This window comes from Doryrhamphus excisus, linkage group LG11, assembly GCF_037039965.1.
Source record: "Doryrhamphus excisus strain RoL-2023G ecotype Guam linkage group LG11, RoL_Dexc_Guam_v1.1, whole genome shotgun sequence".
Lineage (NCBI taxonomy): Eukaryota > Metazoa > Chordata > Actinopteri > Syngnathiformes > Syngnathidae > Doryrhamphus > Doryrhamphus excisus.
Genome location: NC_136367.1, coordinates 1,234,757 through 1,255,091, shown reverse-complemented (window position 1 = coordinate 1,255,091; position 20,335 = coordinate 1,234,757). Strand labels below are relative to the sequence as shown.

Below are 20,335 nucleotides of genomic sequence, written 5' to 3'. Positions count from 1 at the left end.
TCTTTTGTGACCTCTTGGACGAGTCGTCTATGTGCTCTTAGGGTCATTTTGGTTGCCTGGACACTCCTGGGAAGTTTCACCACTGTTTCATGTTGTCACCATTTGTGGATAATTGCTCTCACTGTGGTTAGCTGGAGTCCGAAAGCTTTAGAAATGGTTTTATAATCTTTTCAAGATTGATAGATTTTTAGATTAGATTGTACTTTATCACACAACAGGGAAATGTAGCAGAAAAAGCACCCGAAAACCAAATATGAGTAAAAACTACTATAAATATTAACAATATACTATAAACCTATAACATACAAAACTAGCCTTGAGGTATTTAACAATCCAGTCCAGTGATGTAGTAACTGATATAGTAACTGAATAAATAATATTCATGAATAATGAATGAATGGGGTGTATTGTGTAGAATTTCAAGTAAAAAACTGTTTAAAAAAATGTCAATAAAAGCTCAGCAGCACAAATATGTATATTATTTCCTGCTCTTGCTTGTGGCGCCCCCTAGAGAATGCCTCCATGCGGCCCATAGCTAGAACATGTTCGTTTCTTAGCGACGTTGCTAAAGCGTGTCCAGTAATTGAACCAGAATGAGTGAAACGTGAATTATGTTTAGGTAAGAACAATAAATATATTGGCAATATCTGGGTAGAGAATGTGTGTTTAATTGTTTCAACAGAACATTTGTGACATTTGTCCCACAAATGGGATTCATTGAAAAGATCATCAGGTTGATTTCATGCGTCTCCTTATCGTAATAAAGGATCCTTGTTTAAAAAAACAGGCTTTTAAATGTGCATATTGACATATTAGTGGCACCACACAAAAGAGGTGGTGGGCGTGCGGTAAAACGGTAAAGACACTGACCGGGATTGCGGACTTAAAGACGTGAATCTGCTGTATCATCTCGGATCTCAGCTCTCCATTTTTGCCACTTTGGACGTTTGCGCCTCCTGTTCCCCGGCAACCACTACTCCTCCTTTCCTTTTCAGACCCTTCATCTTGCGTGTCTGAAGCTTGGACAGATCCTGCTTCTGCATGTGCACGCGGCCAAATTTGGTGCCGAATACGTCGTGGGAAATGTTCTTCTTCTTCTTGGGCTGTCAAGACGCAGAGAAAAAGGTATTACGGGTACGGCAGGGGTATGCTGGAGCCTATCCCAGCTGACCTTGGGCTGTTTGCAAGCCAATCGCAGAACACATATAGACAAAGAACAATTCAATTTAGAGGCGCCAATCAATCAAGCTTGCACGTTTTTGGACAGGTGGGAGGAAACCGGAGTACCCAGATGGAACCTACGTATGCACGAGGAGAACATGTATATATACATACATATGCATACATACACATATATATTAGAAAGAAGAAATTTGTGCTTTATTCATGAGAAATTAGCATTAATTGCTATATAGGTCAAATTATGGGGAAAAAAATCGATAATCGAATCGAAATCTAAACAAATCCGATTTCAAAATGTATCGTTGATATAATAATAATAATTGATGCATCGAAAGACTATTTTCCAGATGAATGGATTAGAAAAATAACAGTTTAAGCCAGCCCTAATATTTACCTTGAGAGACTTGGGCTGTTTGTGAGCCAGCTTGTACAAGTCATCCGATGCCAAATGTGTTCTTCTTAAAACAAAATCAAACGACGGCCCCATCTCTTCCAGCTCAATACGGGGCGTCCTGCACCCCGACTTCTTCAACAAACATCTGAAAAAGGCATTTGTGAAATCAATATCATTGGTTGGATGCAACAATGACATCCTGACACTAAGGTTTAAGGTTTAACATTGTCAATTTACACAAAACAGTACGATGGTTCATCACTGAAGCCTTTGCAGGGGTGTCCAAAGTGCGGCCCGCAGTTCAATTTTCACTGGTCCCCAGGGATTAGGCTATACATAAATTAAGTGTGAATGCTCAAACTGAGTTAAAATGCTAACGGAAAACGTGAAATGATGGCAAAAGTGGGAAAGTGTTTCAGCTTGACTGTTTTGATGAATATGCGGAATTAAGATGCAAAGATTTGTCTTTATAAGTCCCACAAGGTGACATTTCAGGTATTATAGTATCAAAAGTACACAGCACACAAGAGCAGATAAAGTGCAAAATCAGGGTAATACAAATCACAAGTTATATATACACACACAAGTCATAAGCCTTTAGCTTCATTGCTAATCCAAAGCAAAACAGGGCGGGGTAACGGGGTAGGGTAACAGTATGGGCGGGGCAAAATCATGTTAATTGTGTCCGGTGTGCACACAGCTTTAAGCTGTCATTTCAATATTAAACTTTGGTATCAAGGTGGGGGCCTCAAACTAGCGTCTCGCGGGCCGCGAGTTAGAGACCCCTGCTCTAAATGTTTTGAGAAATGGAGAAGTAATACGCATTTTAATAATCAAAGGGAATTTGTGTTTAGAAAATGTGGAATTTTGGTAAAATTGTGACCGTGCCAATTGGCTGGCGGGTGACTTTGAACACCCCCCGGGCTGGGGTCAAGAATTGCCGCTGAATGTGCTGCATCACCTGTAGCTACGCATGAATATTTTCCCATCCAGGGCAGTGAAGTGCAGAACATGTTCTAAACCTGCCAGGCGCACCGCCAACACGGACGGACCTCTGAAGAAGTCTGCAAAGGGAAGGCAGATGTTCCTCGTAAAATGGATATGCGCCGTTTTCCCCCCCCCCCACTTGAATCTACTTGTGTGTGTCACGGGTGCGTACCAGTGAGCAGACTCTTGAGGCGTTTGTGCTCATTATCCATTTCGAAAGCCTCGCCGGCAAACACCAGCATGGGTTTGGTTCCCTCGGGACATGTAGTCGTCTGCAAGTGAAAGAAAAAAATTATTTATTATTATTTTTTTTAATTATCATAACTGGAATTTTTTTGTACTGAGCAGCCTGGAGCAGGGACCAAGGTGACTGTATATGCCTTTACAGGCACAGCAGAAGAAACGTAAACGATACCTTAATCTCACTGAGAGACACAAACTTCTCCATTCCGAGTTCAATCATATCCAGCACGTGGAAGTCAAATAGACGACCTGGAGATAAAGAACATAATTTAGCCTCTCGGTCCTTATTACTCATATTAGGTAAACATGTGTACTTAAAGAAGTACTTTCATGATGATACTACAGTGGAACCCGTTTACGTCCACGCCCCTTAGCCTGGCTGACTGTTTAGCAACAAAAAGGTAAACATGACATAACAAGTGTGAGTGGAATCCGTACCAAAAATGAGGTTATTTGGTCGTTTCTTGTTGTGGGACCCAAAAAGAAAGAGCGAGCAGTCGCTTTTTTTGGAGAAAAATTCCTGCAAAAACAGACAAGTCATGTGAAAAAGAGGACAAAGAGTGTTTGTAACGAGAGGTTGACAATGTCGGTGTTCACTAACCAGAGATGTGGAGTCCTCAAATGGACGGATAATGTTCTTCCTGAAATGCAAGGTCTTATTTTATCCACTGCTGATAAATGAAGATAATAAAAAAAACACAACTGTGTGGACGAGACCAGGGCTTGGCACCTGCAGAGCACAGACCATCCCCAAGCGCCGTAGTTCCCCCATATTGTTATGAACACCGCAAATTAGTCCTACAAAATACTATAAATTAAGTACATATTAGATCGCTAATGTTAGCATGCTAGCAGTGCTAACATGATAATATTAGCATGCAAACACCTAGCATAATTGTGTTAAGTGTTTATATAGTATAGTATATAAGTGAAAATTGCAGAAAATGCTACTATGCTTATGTTAGCATGCTAATAATGCTAACATGTTAACACTAGCATGCTATCACATAGCGTTTGTTTGTTTCTTTGGGCTTTTTCCTTTATAGTGCTAATTGCTTATATAGGTGTTTAACTGTGAAAATTGATAACAATGTTACTATGCTAACATGATAATATTAACATGCAAACACCTAGCATAATTGCGATATAAATATATAGTATATAAGTGTCTAGCTATGAAAATTACAGAAAATGCTATTATGCTTATGTTAGAATGCTAACAATGCTAACATGTTAACACTAGCATGCTACCACATAGCACTTGTTTGTTTCTTTGGGCTTTGTCCTTTATAGTGCTAATTGCTTATATACGTAGGTGTCTAACTGAAAATTTATAAAAATGTTACTATGCTAATGTTAGCATGCTAGCATGATATTGCCAAGTTTTTTTGTCTACCTATGAAAATGGCTAAAACTGCTCTTACGGTAATGTTTGCATTCTAGCAATGTTGACATAATAAAAGGTACTTACTTCTTGTACAACACAGCATTGGGTTTTTTTAAGGAATACTGGAAGAGAAAAATGAATGTGTACATTAAAATGCACAGATGTCTCTGCAATAAAAAACACTGGAACAGATATTAACAATTAAGAGCAAGAATTTCTAGCCCTGATTTTCTCCAAGATTTTCTTGAGGAAAGTGGGATGAGGAATTCTTTGTTGAAGGTGCCAGGATTTACCACATTGGATCCTATTTTTATGTGTACCTATATTTAGCTGACAAGATGCCCGTTTGACTAATCAAGCTGTTATCCATCTCGGTGGTATCCCCCATGTTTTCACGGGGGTGCTGGAGCCTATCTCAGCTGCCTTCGGGCGAGAGGCGGGGTACACCCTGGACTGGTGGCCGGCCAATCACAGGGCACATATAGACAAACAACCATTCACACTCACATTCATACCTATGGACAATTTGGAGTGGACAATTAACCTTGAATGTTTTTGGAATGTGGGAGGAAACCGGAGTACCCGGAGAAAACCCACGCATGCACGAGGAGAACATGCAGGGTGGAATTGAACCCTTGTCTCCTTGCTGTGAGGTCTGCGTGCTAACCACTCGTACACTGTGCAGCCTGTTCATCATAGATATGTTTATCAAAGAAGAGATCCTGGATGAATTAAATTGGTTCTTAGTACTGGCCTCGGGTCTACAGCATATCACCACGTGACTTACTATGTCCTTCAGTGCCTGACTGACAGCTTGGTTGGCGTTCCCCCCTTTCATGATCATGGTAGTCTTTGCATTTTCAGATAGTTTGGGTGCTCGGCTCTCCAGGAAGCGCTTGGTGCGTTTTAGCTTTGGTTTTCTGAGGACAGAACCACATAAACACATAAAAGCCTGAGACATACACAAACATATAAGATATGCACAAACCCATACCGCTAAACACGTAGACATTAAAAACTAGGAGAGCTTGTGTTGGACATTAGCATCCCGATCCACGTTCCATAAACATTTCATCACTTCATTCATGTCACTTTAAGGGGTAAGGAAAAATAACTTACATTATACCGTCGGTCATTTTTTTGTGTTTCTATTCGTGTTGCTGATTTTTAAAAAGGATTAACGGTGCTGTAGTTCCACGTGATTGTGTGCGGAAATGAAATGCTACAGCGGAAGTTCTACGGCGACTCAACTGGGACAATCGCTAAAAGCGAAAGTGACGTCATTGCCTACGACTTCTTGCGTGTACCAAAGTTTTTAGAACTTTCTTGGTTGTTTCTGGCTGTTAGAAATTGGGTGGCACAGAAATTCATTTGTGTGCAATGAACGTGTTATTGATAAACTTAACCTGTGTTAGCAACATACGCAAAGTATTTTTTCGCCTATATACATTTCCAAGATGGCTGCTAAATACGCATGCGCAGTAAGTGTTTTTGGGTCGCGTGGATGTTTTCTTTTCAAATCAAATCAACTTTATTTGTAAGGCACTTTTCATGCAAAGAAATGCAACACAAAGTGCTTTGCAGAATTAAAACAATTTCCACAATTAAATTACTTTGTTACTAAAATCGACTAAATTAAAAATTGTAAAGAGAAAATAAAAATGTCCAGCCGGTAAGCTTGACAGCGCCTGCGCAGTCCACACGGCGAAAACTGGGCGTTACATGGCGGCTAAAGCACAGTACCGCCACCTAGCGTCAAAGATAAGACGTACATGAAACACCGTTGATAACTCTGCTAAGTCTTAGCAGTATATTTCTATATAAACAACATGATACGTTTTTTCTTTTTTCTTTACAGATTTCCCATCTTTATGCATTCCAAAATGTTATCAATATGTCATGTTTACCATTTTACAGTTCAGAGGTTTGTCCACGTACTTTGTACACTAGATTGAAGTGTACTGACGTTTCCTGTTTAGAAAATGCCGACAACAGAAACAGTACATGCACCAGTCCAGCAGATGGCAGTGTGCACCACAAAATGTGACGCAGCCTGCCATCTTCTACTCTAACCGATGGAAAGAATGTTCGCCACTGAAGAACCGACCCATTCATTACCCCACAAAGTCAAACCCGCAGCATATCCTTAAACGCAATAAATATAATAAAATAGTAAAGAAAAAGTTGAAAAATTAGCAGGAACTTTACAAGAATAAAGTAAATATATTAACGGTAAATGGTGTAATTTTAGGAGAATAATGTTGTATTATAATTAATATATTTTATGCGTATAGCGATTTTCAAAATACCCAAAGACGCTTTACAGTGAAGAAAAATAGAGTTGTGTAAAAAACATAAAATACAACATCCATACATTCATTCAGAGCTAAAAACAAGGCTAAAAGTGGGGCACATTATGAGGAAAAAGGAGCATGAAGTTGGAATAGTAAAAAATAAAGTTGCATTCTAATGAGGAAAAAAAAATCATTTTTTTTTTAAAAAGAATGCAGTGCAAAACAATGGAGTATATTCTAGAAAACAAGAGCCCTATAGTCAACCATATGATGCCAATTTATGACCTACTTGGCATTATGGGATAGAAGTAAAGGGACGTAATGTTAACATGGTGGGCCATAATTTTCAATACATCGGAAAAACATTTATGTTGGACAATAGCTTTTATTTTTCCCATGTATGGAATTTGCATGACGATATTAGCATACAAACACTTCAGAGACAACGCACAGATGAATATTTTTATTTCAGCATCAAGCTTGAAGCACAGATATCATTTTTAGCACATCTCGACCATCCAAAGAACAGCAAAAAGAGAATTAGAACAGCAAAGTTTCTCCATCCATGCTAACATCTTCAAACACCAACCTCACCTTTTTTTTTTTTTTTTCTTTTTTTTTAATCTGTGGACCGAGTGTGTTGTCTCACTTCACACACTTCCATACTCCCCGAGTACGTAAAGTGAGACACATTCTCAGCGCTCAAGTGTTGTGTGGAAATCACTCACCGGTTCCTTGGAAAGCAAAACCAGTGACAAAATGCTGGTGGGAAACTTCTAATTGGTCCGAAGCAAATAAACACAAAATAGGAGTTAGCGGGAGTGAAAGTCGCCCTGCGAGGACCACGGGTGATAAACTGCAAGTGACGGTGACGATTAAAACGGCGTTGGTGTTGGGAGGCGGCTAAGCACGAGCGCAGACGTTGGTCCTTTAGGAATGAAAAGACACCACTCCAAAAGGCCGTGATAGACAAACTAGAGGGAAGCTATTCCAAGGAAGCCAGCTCCGTGCCAGACCTTTCCATGCAGGCGATAGAACCGTCTCAGGCCTTCCTGGCTGGGTGGCTGGGTGGGTGGGTGGAACCCCCACCGGCTAAGCTAAGCAGAGGGAATACACGAGAAGCGGAGATGAGCACTTCAAATGAAATGGGGGTGGGGGTGGGGGGGCACAGACACGGTCTAGCATAGCAACACGGCACTAGCGACATGCACCACTGCGTCATAGGTCACCCCGAGCCAAGAGACCAACAAAAGGCCATTGATGTACGCGCACAAAGAAAAATAAGGGAGCACAGTTGACAGCAAAAGAATAATAATAATGTCTGGGCACCAGAAATGAAACGCACGTGGAATGATCCGGGATGACCCTGGCATGCTCAGACTGGTTCGCCTCGATTGTACGCTTAGATTTTTTTTTTTTTTTTGTATGGGGCGGAAAGAGACAGACGGGACGATATTGTGGCGGGGAAAACGCTTTGCTGGGCAAGCAGAAAGTTTGGGACACTTAGAATTGTGGCAAGGGAAGACCTGCAGCGTTCCAGAAGCTTCCTTTTTCATGTGCAAACGGAAGAGTTAATTATTCATATACATTCTATACACTGTACACGCACGCTTGAAAGCTTCACTTTGTAAATAAACACAAGGCCCGCGGGCGCAAAACGGAAGCGTGTAGAAAGTACAAGAGGAGCCTTTGAACGCCTTTCTCCGCGATGGCAACTCCACATTCATTCATTCATTCATTCATTCATTCATTCATTCATTCATTCATTCATTCATTCATTCATTGGCGGCGTATGGAAACGGCCTGGAAGCGGACAAGTCTGAGCATGTCAGGGGCGTGGTCTCAATGCGGCCGGAAGCCCTGTCTGTGCGGGATGAGGGGGGAGACCTGCAGGGAGGGGCCTTTGCGCCGAGCACAGGTGGAAAGCCCGGAATGGAGCGCGTTGAATTCTTGTGCATGCGCCGGAAGGTCGTAGCAAGCGTGAGCTAGCATATCGAAACGGAGAAAAGAGCTTTCATGCAAGAGGTCGAAGTCAAAGGTACAACAACGCAAACTCAAACCGGAGGTTAACCGGCGCTCGTCGTCGTCGTCGTCGTCCCCGGCGGCGCATCCGTGGTGGTGGGACGACGACGCCGCCGACGACGACGAGACGCTTTCTACTGGAGGAGGGGCTTTTTTACGCTTCTTCTTCTTCATCCTCCACCTTCAGCTCTTCTGGCAGTTCTTGGCGTAGCTTGTGAACACGAAGTTGTAGTCGTTGAATTGAGCCAGCTGGCGGTCCACGCGCTTGAACCCCTCCAGCGTTTGGGCGGAAGAAAAGACGCTGCGACATTTTGAGCTCTGCGGGGGGAGGGGGACAGGGGTCCGATTAGATGCAACGTGAACATTCATCCCGGGGACAACACTTTCACTTTCACATTCGCAGTAGAAGAAAGAAGGGGTGGAGGAAAATATCGTTTTGGCGATATATCGCGATACTTTGTTCCACGATACCGTATCGATATTAAAAAGTATGAAATGGATATTTTGAGGCATTTATCAGACTGTATATGGTATTTATTCAAGTGCAGACACGGCAAAGGTTCATTTCTGATTGGAATTGAAACCTCCGATGGTTCGGTGGCAGCACTTACGTAGTCAATTGGGCAAGGACGTTGAACGAGATTGACGAGTGAAACGTCCTCACACATAAACACAGTTCACACAGTTGACACTTACTATAGTACTCATTATGTCATTGGATGCTCATATCACCGAAAAATAAAAAAAAAAAAACCTTAAACTATATTAGGAAAGCAGGAAGTGAACAAATGTAACAGTTAGTGATTGTAAAAGTACCAGACGGAGGGGTAGGATTTAATAAGCTTTGCTTCTTCCTACTCCTTTTGGACATGTGGAACTGGGAACTGATTATGGGATGCACTCAATTGTAATCTGATGCATGTTCAAATGAAATAAAACTATTAGCATTAGCATTAGCAGACATTAACATATGCAGCCCTCACTGGGAAAATTTAGCTCCAAGACTCGTGGAGGTCAACTTAAGCAGGCGCTTTGTCAACATAAACAGCTTCCACTGAAACAAACATACCTGATTGACAAACAGCGTAGTCACTAATTTCCCTGGTTTGAATACATCCACCACCTTCCGAACGAGGTCATCGTACGATGTCTGGGAGAGGTTGGTCTCGAAGCTAACGTAGGAGAACTCCGGCTCGGGTGTGATGTGGATGGTCCAGTAGGTCCCCTGCGGGAGGAGAATGGGAGTAATTGGTGACAGGATAGGAAGGGCGGGGCGGGCGGCACTCACGTCAGTCTTCATTCCGTTCATTGAGTAGCCACACGGGTTGAACATTGTGGCGTCGATCACAGAACCTGGTATCAGGTCACATATTCCACTCATCTGGAAAGGGCAAACAAAAACATCAAGGGACACGTAGAGAAAAATACAAACTCTCCATTATAATGTATCCATAAACTCTCCATTATAATGTATCCATAATCATCCATAATGTTTCATGCTTGTGTTCTTTATAGAATAAACTACCCAATAAAAATCCAACTGTGAGCCACAAATGGCCCCCAGATCTATTTCTGATTAAAGACCAATAATCATGACTCATCGTTTTAAAAGGCTTGTTTTGTGTACGCTAAGGGAATAAAATGCTAAACTGCTTAGCTTTAATGATTTTTGAGCAGGTCCAAATATTACTGCATTTATGATCCCTGTTGGTGTAACGGTACCCGCTTCTGCTTCTGCTTCTGGTGTAAAAAAAAAAAAAAAAAAAACTAATCCTAACATTACGTGTTATGTTCCAGGACCTCCGGCGAACTGTGAAAATCTGCGAGTAATCGATACGTCCATACAAATTAGGGGATTTGATATTGATCATGGATACGCTTTGATATCAGCGACCAAAATGCGGATCCAATTATAATCGGCCCGTTAGACTCAGCTCCAGCATTCATTCATTCATTTTCTACTGCTTATCCTCACAAGGGTCGCGGGGGGTGCTGGAGCCTATCCCAGCTGTCTTGGGGCGAGAGGCGGGGTACACCCTGGACTGGTGGCCGGCCAATCACAGGGCTCATAACGGCTCGGTGGATATGGCCGCTTTGAAAAGGCAATGCTTACACGAGTGACATCACTTGCAGAAACACCATCTTTCATATAGAACTGGTCCATAATGGCTGGATCAAGGTCACTCATCAGAACTTCCAGTGTCTGATCCGCATACTTGTTCTCCCAGTACTCTGGCAAGTCCAGAGTAAACAGATACCTGGGATGCAACACAACATTAAAGTGTGTGAGGAAGATTATGTCTCCAACCTGGAAATGGAAGGAATGTAAACAATGTGTTCTTCTTACCAGCAGTCAGAGTTCAAACGTCCCATACAGTAGGCTGCACCATCTGGAACAAAGAGGAAGATGATATAATAAACTGACATAACTACACTAAGAAGCGGAAAACAGCCACAGGACTACACAGTGACATTTTTTGGATCATCTATCCCGCCCCAAGTCGATACATTCCTTCCCTCCCTATCTTTAAATCGGTTGTTTGGTAGATGGCTTGCAGGGTTACCCAGAAACTACGTAACACTTTTCCATGAAACTTTGTGGAACATGTCCGACATGGGCCAAAGAGGAACCCGTTTGGAAATCAGGAGATTGGATAGAAAAAAAGGACAGGAATGGATGCTGGATTGTGTTTCTTTATTTCGCACATTGGATAAAAATAGGACAGAAAAATCAGCGATAACAAAACCTTAAAAAAGGGTGCATTTTGTTAGCTGTGGTAGAATTTTAGGGTTATGCTTACTTTGCACTGAACAGGAAGCCAAAGTCAAGTCGACAGTAATTGGGCTTGTCCTGATACAACTTTTTGACTCTGATCGGATACCAATATCACACGAGTGAATATCGGCTGATACTAATACATCCAAGTTTATGCTTATTTTGCGCTGAACAGGAAGCCAAAGTCAAGTCGACAGTAATTGGGCTTGTCCTGATACAACTTTTTGACTCTGATCGGATACCAATATCACACGAGTGAATATCGGCTGATACTAATACATCAAAGTTTATGCTTATTTTGCGCTGAACAGGAAGCCAAAGTCAAGTCGACAGTAATTGGGCTTGTCCTGATACAACTTTTTGACTCTGATCGGATACCAATATCACACGAGTGAATATCGGCTGATACTAATACATCCAAGTTTATGCTTATTTTGCGCTGAACAGGAAGCCAAAGTCAAGTCGACAGTAATTGGGCTTGTCCTGATACAACTTTTTGACTCTGATCGGATACCAATATCACACGAGTGAATATCGGCTGATACTAATACATCCAAGTTTATGCTTATTTTGCGCTGAACAGGAAGCCAAAGTCAAGTCGACAGTAACTGGGCTTGTCCTGATACAACTGTTTGACTCTGATCGGATACCAATATCACATGAGTGAATATCGGCTGATACTAATACATCCAAGTTTATGCTTATTTTGCACTGAACAGGAAGCCAAAGTCAAGTCGACAGTAATTGGGCTTGTCCTGATACAACTTTTTGACTCTGATCGGATACCAATATAACTCGAGTGAATATGGGCTGATACTAATATATCCAAGTTTATGCTTACTTTGCACTGAACAGGAAGCCAAAGTCAACTAGACAGTATTTGGGCTTGTCGTGATCCAACTTTTTGACTCCTGATATCGCATGAGTGAATATCGGCTGATACTAATTTATCCAGGTTTACACTTACTTACTATTTATTGAAAAAAAATTCAAGAGGGCATCCATTATCTCGCTGTTGTGGTTTCACACTGCTTGCTGATAACAAAGGTAATACTACTGTGACAGCTGCTCTGTGGCACCCCAACTACTCTACTTCCTAAACCCAGCACAAAACATTTGTTATGGTTACATACTTGGGAAAATCTGGACGAGAAAGTCTACTTCCTCTTGGAAGTTTCGATGAGGGAATTCTTGATGGGTAGGTTTCATAAAATTCTTGCGGGAGTAGAAGAAATTCTGCAAAACACGCAACAGGATTGGACATGGTCTGGATTCCCGGCAAAAAGACCGACTGACTCAAGTCTGTGCCGGCGGTACGCATGCAAGAGGAAGCGGCGGCTCACCTCGATGGCATCAAACCCGCAGTACTCCCTGGCGAGTTCCAGCAGAGGCACCAGTGCTTGCAGTAAGAGGGTGGTTCCGCATGTTTTCAAAATGAAACGTCTCTTGGAGACAAACATGCTACTCTCACTGAATGGAGCAGGGGGGGGGGGGGGGGGGTGTACAAAAGATGCTTTTCAGTTTAAGTGCTAACACAGGAAATATGTGACAAGTAATCTATCATCCATTCAGCTCTCCTCTTCAGATAAGTCCTATCATATTGTATTACATGCTAACATGCTATGCTTTCATCTTGCAGAAAAATCCCTAAAAATGTCAGGTAGTTTGGACTTTATCAATAATCTAGGAAAATAAAACCTTGTTAAAGAAACCAAAAAAAAAATCTTGCATGACATCACATGACATGCCAGCAAAATCTGTGCGAATGACTCACCGAGCGGCTAACTCAAGGCTGTCAATCATGCGGCCAGGGGGCCATTTTTGCTCGTCAGCGCACTTTTTTTTTTTTAAATAAATGAAATATTTTCCGACCATATTTTTTAAAATACTTTAACTAAAATTAATTAAAAATATATAATTGTATCGGTGAATTGATTATGTAACTATTAAAAAATAAAATTCTAACTAATGTAATAATTTTACATTTCACTGTTAAATAGAAATTTAATACATTTCATAATTAATTTGAAGTGAATTTTCAATTCCAAATATGTGGGGATTCATTTTATTTCATTTTCTATGTATTTCTTTGTATATTTATACAAATATCATATTTATTAAATTTTTAAAAATCTTAATTTGTAATATTTCATGATGATTAATTTAAAAAACATCCAGTTATATTATTAAATTAATAATTATATAACGTATACTGAAAGACTGGCTGTTTAGGGCCAGGGGGTTGGATTTGTACTTTGTGTGTTTTGAGTGCAAAGTGTCCACGTCACACCTCATTGCCCCCCCAGTAAAGTACACGTACTGCATGAAGCCAACCCCAAGTAACATACCAATGTGTTTATACCATTGTCACAATAAATTAGATCACGTTATAATTTGTTTGATTCTGTTGGAGCTAGAAGAAGGGTCCACAATGTTAGACTTGGAACCCCCTGGTCTCTTTTTGGATACAAACATTCTATCACCTGCAAGCGGCAGCGTCATGGCCAAAGACTTTAAAAGGTGACCAGCCTAATCCCGACCCCGGCTTCTAATCATAGCCAAACCCAGGAGACGTCCTGCTCCACATCTCACCTGAGTATATAAGCTTCCTGCTTGTCCGTCTTTGTCACACTTATGATCAAACAGTGCACATTCTCCAGAAGTTTGTCCCATTCAAACCTAAAAAAAAAGGGAACACAAAAATGGGTCATGTTTAGTAGCAACAAGTATTCAACCTTTAAAACAAAGTATCGACAACAGCGAGGGGAGGGATGAGGAAATACTTGTGCGTATTTGAACAATAGCGCAGTGGATTTTTCTATTTGGGAACTGCTGAGTTTTACAAAATGACATTACGGCCCAGTCCACACGGGAACGCCCCTGAGATTTTTAAAAACGATGAAATATACGAGGCACAGACACAAACGCATGAGTGTGTCATGACAGAGTATAAGACAACAAAACGTCAGGAGAGTCATGGCTGGCTCGGTGATGATAGTTGTCTAAAATGACAAGCCGGTGTTTTCAGGTTGTCCCCATTCTGCAGTTGTTGCCGTTCTTGTGTGTGTCTCCCCAGTTTTCTTTTTACTTCTTTTCTATCCCCTCCTGCTCTGGTCCGTCACTATTGGGATATCCCAATGACTTGACAGAACAAAAAAGATACAAATTTCAGGGAACCCAGAACTCTGCTTTAGTGTGAATGAGCGGTTGAAATAATGCAATACTTTGCTACTTTGACCCTTTTTGTGGGGATAACTCTAAAACGTTAAATCAACCATCCCATCTTATGCTTCCAAACTTGAAAAACTACTAATACAGAAGGTCCAATAAAACCAATTAGCAAACGGCATAGTTGGACAAGGCGGCGTTGTATTATTCTTAGACCGCAAATGATTTAACCAGCCACTCCTGGTTGCAGCCTCTTTTAACAACACGGAGCAAATATTTACCCGTCCATTCATTATTATTGCCCATCCCAACTGTTCATTTATCACAATCTATATTTCATCACTGAACTGAACTGAAGGAGGGGCGCAAGAGGCAGGGAGGACTTTGTATTATATATATTGCAGATCTGCCATGTATAAATGTGTCCCTCAGCATGCAATTTTGACTTATTGTATGCTTCACTGCTCGGAATTTTGTTGCATTTGGCTGGTTCCCGTTTTGAGTCCATTCTGTACAGTACAGATAAATATCAGTTTCTCAATAGTATTTCAAATCGGGGGTGAGGGTAGGGCACAAAAACATTCCTGTCCATAACTGAGAACCACTGATTTATTCTATTTAAGTCAATGTCCGACTCACGTTGACATAAGCAAACATAACCATTGTTAGCACATTTACTTTTCACCATTGACACAAGGGGTTGTCCTAGAATATTCGTATGAAAAGATTGTGGTGATTGTGACGACATGGGGTGCCCACAGCTGCTGCTGGGCTTACATTTTTATATGGATTGTCTTTGTTTTTATTAGACAGCCTATTTTGATTTTAAAAAAATCAGCCTAATTAAAAGTATTGAACAGTGTGTGTACTTTCAGCGTGTGAATAAAATCATCCACTGCTGTTGCGTAATTCAAACAGCGCTGAGGAGAGCCATTTTCAGCATGGACGGACTCATGGGCTCATAATGGCTCCCCCAAAAAACCAAGTGTGCAAGTATTTTGAAAAGGTTACAGAAGGTTAAGAGCAACTCATGTCAGCAGCTTCTAACATATCACACAAGAATATCAGCATTTAAAAACGGGTAAGGCTGGAATGCCAACTTCTTTTATATCCCCCCCGGGGATTTTAATCTAAGAAATTAATAGTTAATAGTTTTGGCAATTTGTTGGCTTATAACATCATAAGGGTCTGTCTCACTGTGTCATCCTACTTAACACTAAATTCATCACATAGCAACTTAACACTGCCAAAAGTATACATTCGAAAGATAAACCATGTACCAATACGAGTTGAAAATGAAAAGTTCGTTTTCCCATGAGGCATTGCATCCGAGCAATGCGTTGGGAGTGCTACAACACTTTGGTGGCCAGAGGCAGCCTCGCAGTATCCATGTTGCTCGTCCTCCAATGAACTGCTCTTCAGGCAGTAATGAATTATGGGTAGATATTTAAATAGCTGCTGTTTGTTATTTGAAGTTCGTTTTGGTACATGTAATATATATTTCCTACCTTTTGAGTGTGAAGTTGCTGTGATGAGTTTAGCGTTTGTAAGACGACACCAAGACATAATGACCTCCTGCAATTTCCAATGAGTTGACAAGCTTGTTGGGAGCTTTTATCTTAGCTCCTGATTGGCTCCTGTCAAAGAGCTGCCTGGTTCTCATGGACTCACCGCCACCATGTCATGTACGTGTGGCTTATACACTTTCCTCAGAGTTCTTATATCGGGCCCTATGATTTTCGGGTTCACAGATTTGCGGACGGAATCACAAATATGGCCAAGAAAATTTGAATTTTCTGTAACACGCAATTTTGCAGAAGTTGACGTATTGTGAATGTTTTCATCATGAATAGAAGACGACTAGCAGGGGTTAGCTTAGTTTAGCATGCTCGTGTGGTTGTGTGTGCATGCAACACTGGCTGAATGAGTATATTTTCACCACATTGTTTAATAGCTTTAATGTAACGCATGTTTTTACAATGCCTGATGACGACGCACAGGTTCCGAATGAAAAATAAGGCTATTTGCGTAGGTCGTCTTTGCTGTAAACAAGACATTGTCCACACACATCCTGTGTCAAAAAAAACAAATTACATATGCAGTTGGAATTACAACTGATTTTATCTTCCTGAATCACAAACATAGGCATTAGTTTGTTGACGTGTGTAGAAGCTGACATCCCATTTGAAAAATTGGATGGGAAAAAAAATACTTTCATATGGCCTTACTCATAAACAGGAATTTTCAGCAAGTAAAATCGGTTGTTGCACACATGTTTATCTGAGACTTTTAGCTTTTTTCTTTCAGATGGAAAAAAAGTCACGGAACACAAGTTTTTGATGACTAAAATGGACAAACAATCTGAAAAAAATTGGACCAAACTCTTAGTCAAAGACAGTCCTAGATTTTTCAACCTGCTGCAGTTTGTTTGAGCTGTGATGTCCGTCACAAAAGAAGAAAGGCCCTTTGGTCTTGTCGATGCTTTGAAAGTGGCCGTCCGATGCCCCTTTGATGTCTTTATTGATTTTACACTGCTTGCATAAACATCTGAGCCATAATGATGAAGTTGACCGACTTCTCATAGAATTTACCCATTTGGGTGTCAACAATGGGGGGGGTCGCCTTAGCACAATTTTTGCTTGCAGGAGATATTTCCATAGTACTTCACTGGATGGCTCGAGACTAAAAATACTACAATACTTTTGCAGAAATGGAAAGAAACATCTTCTTACATGAATGAGTTGCTATGCAAGCCGACAGCAGCAGAGGGCCAGCCTAGCAGCCTCAGAACAGCGCGACGGCGTCATTGGAGACCGAGGTCAACTCCCACTTGAGTGTGAAACGTACACCGCAGGCTATTTGTGGTGCTTCAGCGGGATCAGATTTTCCTCGCACTGGACTCTCGGAAAGGAGTGCAGATGACAGCCAAATACTACAATAGAGCTTATGCCCCGAGAGGCTCATAGACAAATTAGGACTTTTATTAGGATAATTAGTTGATTGACTAAAAACACAGCGCTCTGGCAAACTGAATCTCCGACAATCAGCCTAAGCAAATAAAAGAAAAGCCGCTGTGCCTCAAAGTTAATGGCTATGACAACGAAAAGGAAGCAAGGCCCCGGGGTTAAAGTGAGTGCACACTACATGTCAATCACACGCCCTTGTGGCTTTATTTGGCACTTAGCTGACAGCCAGCTAGCCTGATACACCGGCAGCAGCCCTGTGAGCCTTTAATCTGCCCTCTGGCTGCAAACTAACGCCCGGTTATCGTCGTTCACCGGACGGACACACAGCAACGAGAGGTTGTGAGACCACTAAAAATCGACCGAGTGAGTGGTCCATAGGCAGAGGTACAAACTGGTCTGCCTTACCACGTGGGGATGAATGGAAACTGTCAAGACAGTCAAATAAGACAAGGAAAGATAGAAAACAGTTAATCACAGCGCTGAGTCTGATGCTGAAGCTTGTCTGGCAAAGCAAATAATCAGAAAGGCACTAGATGGTGCAAATCAATGCTGATGTGCGCTAATACCTTGTTTTGCCTAGAATATTGGTAATGTCTGTTTCATGGATGACTAAAAAATACAAAAAATGTATATAAAAATTGATAAATATATATTTTATTTAGACTTTTTTACATCAAAAACTGTTTAATCACACCAAATTGTTAAAGCATGCAGCTTTAAGTAACCCTTAATTTAGTCTTATCTTTAAAAAAAATGCATTTACATGCATCTTCTGGGTGGGTTTTGTTTGCTATTGAATTTTGCAGCACAACACACCCTTAGCGAAGCATTACCTCATTCAGGAAGCCAAATTTGTATCAACATTGGTATTTTCCGGAAGAGACTTTCTTCAACCTTTGACTAAATACCTTGCGAGTTACATCATCAACCCCCCCCCCCCCCCCCCCCCACTTTGACATGGGTCAGCATGTGTGGACATGGCGGATTTTCCAGCCCATTAGTATGTTAGCGCCAGATAAATGACAAACTAGGAGGTTAACGCAGCAGGTTGTAGAATGAATCCCCTCCAGCCAATGAAGAACACTGGCGAACGAGGAGGGGGCTCGCAGGCATGGCTTGGCAACGTGACCGGAAACAAGCTTGTGGGAAAGTTGGTCCCCTTCCTTTTAACTTTCGGCGACCTTCGTGAGGTTTTAACTTTTTTTTTTTTAAGGTGACTTTGGCTGCAGCGTTCAGTCCCTTACACTCAGTTTTCAAAAAAACTAATAAAGCGAACTGGGACGACCGGGTAGTTTATGTGCTTTGTTATTCATCATGTGTCAGGTAGCTAGCTAACACGCGGTAGTGACGGTCGACCACATGCTTGACATCTTCAACGTGGCTGGGTTTTGTCAGAAAATGACGCAGGGGGAAAAAAACACCATCAAATATATAAAGAGCCAACTACTTCCCTGCCTTTTAAAAGGGACTCGTTCATTATTAATCCCGGTGATGTAACTGTATCGACCACCACAGAGCCGGCGCCGTGTTTTAATCCTAAATCTTGATGATGGCGGCTAAATAACCTCAAAGCAAGTCAAACTCGACTAAAAATTAGAATCATTTGACAGCCATGTTTGTTTCATGTTTTGAACCGTGGCAAAAAAACTAGCAAATATCACATAATAGTGGTATAAGTCGTGTTTTTGTTAGAAACTAACCAACAGGTTACATTTTTCCTAACGTTGAGCAAAGACGTACCACAACTGTCAAAATGTAATCATTTGAAGCCGGCATACGTCTACTAAACAAATGAATGACTCTCGACCGGGTGGCCATTTTTGACTGGCAGTGTAGGCTAATTCACTGCGTGGGCTCAAGATCTCCCGTCTCTAGTCTTTAAAGGAATAAATGAATTAAGAACATCTAACATGATCCAATTCGGATTTTAAACCGACTGACGAATTAATCATGAATCATCGATCATGCGGTCGGAGTTCGGAAAACGACGACCAGGGGGAAGACACCTGATACGAGCCCCAACTTCCACAAGACACAAACCTCGGGATGGTTCTCAGGTCCCCGGTTCCCTTGGTCTCGTCCTGCCGGGAAAACCACACTTCCAACAGCTTCTCGGTCCCCTCGAAGAAATGTGCACCGTTATCTTCCATCATGAGACAACAGACACCCAACCAAAAAAAAATAATAAAACGTCGGTTATAACGTTTCGTCTTAATTAATCTGTATTTCAATCAGTTGTAACTTAATGGTGTACAAGTCCGTTAAGCAATCCAGATGTTGATTTTTCTCTTCTGTTACCGTCTTCCCTTTTGCAGAGAATACCGTTAGCGAGTGCTAGCTAATATCCCCAGCCATACTGTGTACAGCGATGCAAACGGTTGGATGCGGCCGGCTTATATAGGCACCCTGATACGTCACCATTCCGTTAGACCAATCGAATTCCAAGACCCTTGTTGTTGAAGTGTGACTGGTCCACAGAGCTGTCAATCTATCAAGGGCAACGTTCTCCTTGACTACTTGACGTCACGTGATGGCATACAGTCACTCGGAAGTCCCATCGTAAAAATCGCAGTTTGAGTTCCTTTATTGTTTAGTTTTTTTTCCTTTTCAAACGTCACCTAAGTCATTGTTGTACTTGCATTTTAGAAACATTAAATTCAGTATACTCTATTAGTACTTATTAATGTAAATTGAATATATAAATATTACGTGTACACGCGTATAACATTACAATACATACATATATACGTATATACACACATATAATGCACTGTATTATAATGGTACATTTTATTTTTTCTAAATGTCTTCATATTTTAAAGGAAACATTCTATTCTAAGGCGCTAGTGATCTTAAATGTTTATTGCCACGTTATCAAGGTACTGTGTGTACTATTAGCTATTAGCAGTGTAAGTA

General features: G+C 41.3%; 2 protein-coding genes across 2 annotated transcripts; both read right to left on the bottom strand.

Moving 5' to 3' along the window:
* Positions 1–646: 646 nt before the first annotated feature.
* rpf2 (ribosome production factor 2 homolog) lies at positions 647–5,456 on the bottom strand. Its single transcript, XM_058073580.2, has 10 exons — positions 5,313–5,456; positions 4,981–5,113; positions 4,278–4,315; positions 3,408–3,447; positions 3,245–3,326; positions 2,979–3,055; positions 2,736–2,835; positions 2,538–2,640; positions 1,577–1,721; positions 647–1,103 (listed from the first exon to the last, which is right to left on the bottom strand). The coding sequence occupies exons 1-10, from the start codon at positions 5,327–5,329 to the stop codon at positions 918–920; spliced, it is 921 nt and encodes a 306-aa protein (XP_057929563.2). The 5' UTR covers positions 5,330–5,456; the 3' UTR covers positions 647–917.
* A 1,479-nt stretch (positions 5,457–6,935) lies between these two features.
* Positions 6,936–19,794, bottom strand: amd1 (adenosylmethionine decarboxylase 1). Its single transcript, XM_058067118.2, has 9 exons — positions 19,460–19,794; positions 13,878–13,964; positions 12,629–12,755; positions 12,419–12,521; positions 10,857–10,899; positions 10,623–10,767; positions 9,798–9,890; positions 9,579–9,734; positions 6,936–8,827 (listed from the first exon to the last, which is right to left on the bottom strand). Exons 1-9 carry the CDS (start codon positions 19,570–19,572, stop codon positions 8,693–8,695), a joined length of 1,002 nt encoding a protein of 333 aa, XP_057923101.1. The 5' UTR covers positions 19,573–19,794; the 3' UTR covers positions 6,936–8,692.
* Between the last annotated feature and the right edge of the window lie 541 nt (positions 19,795–20,335).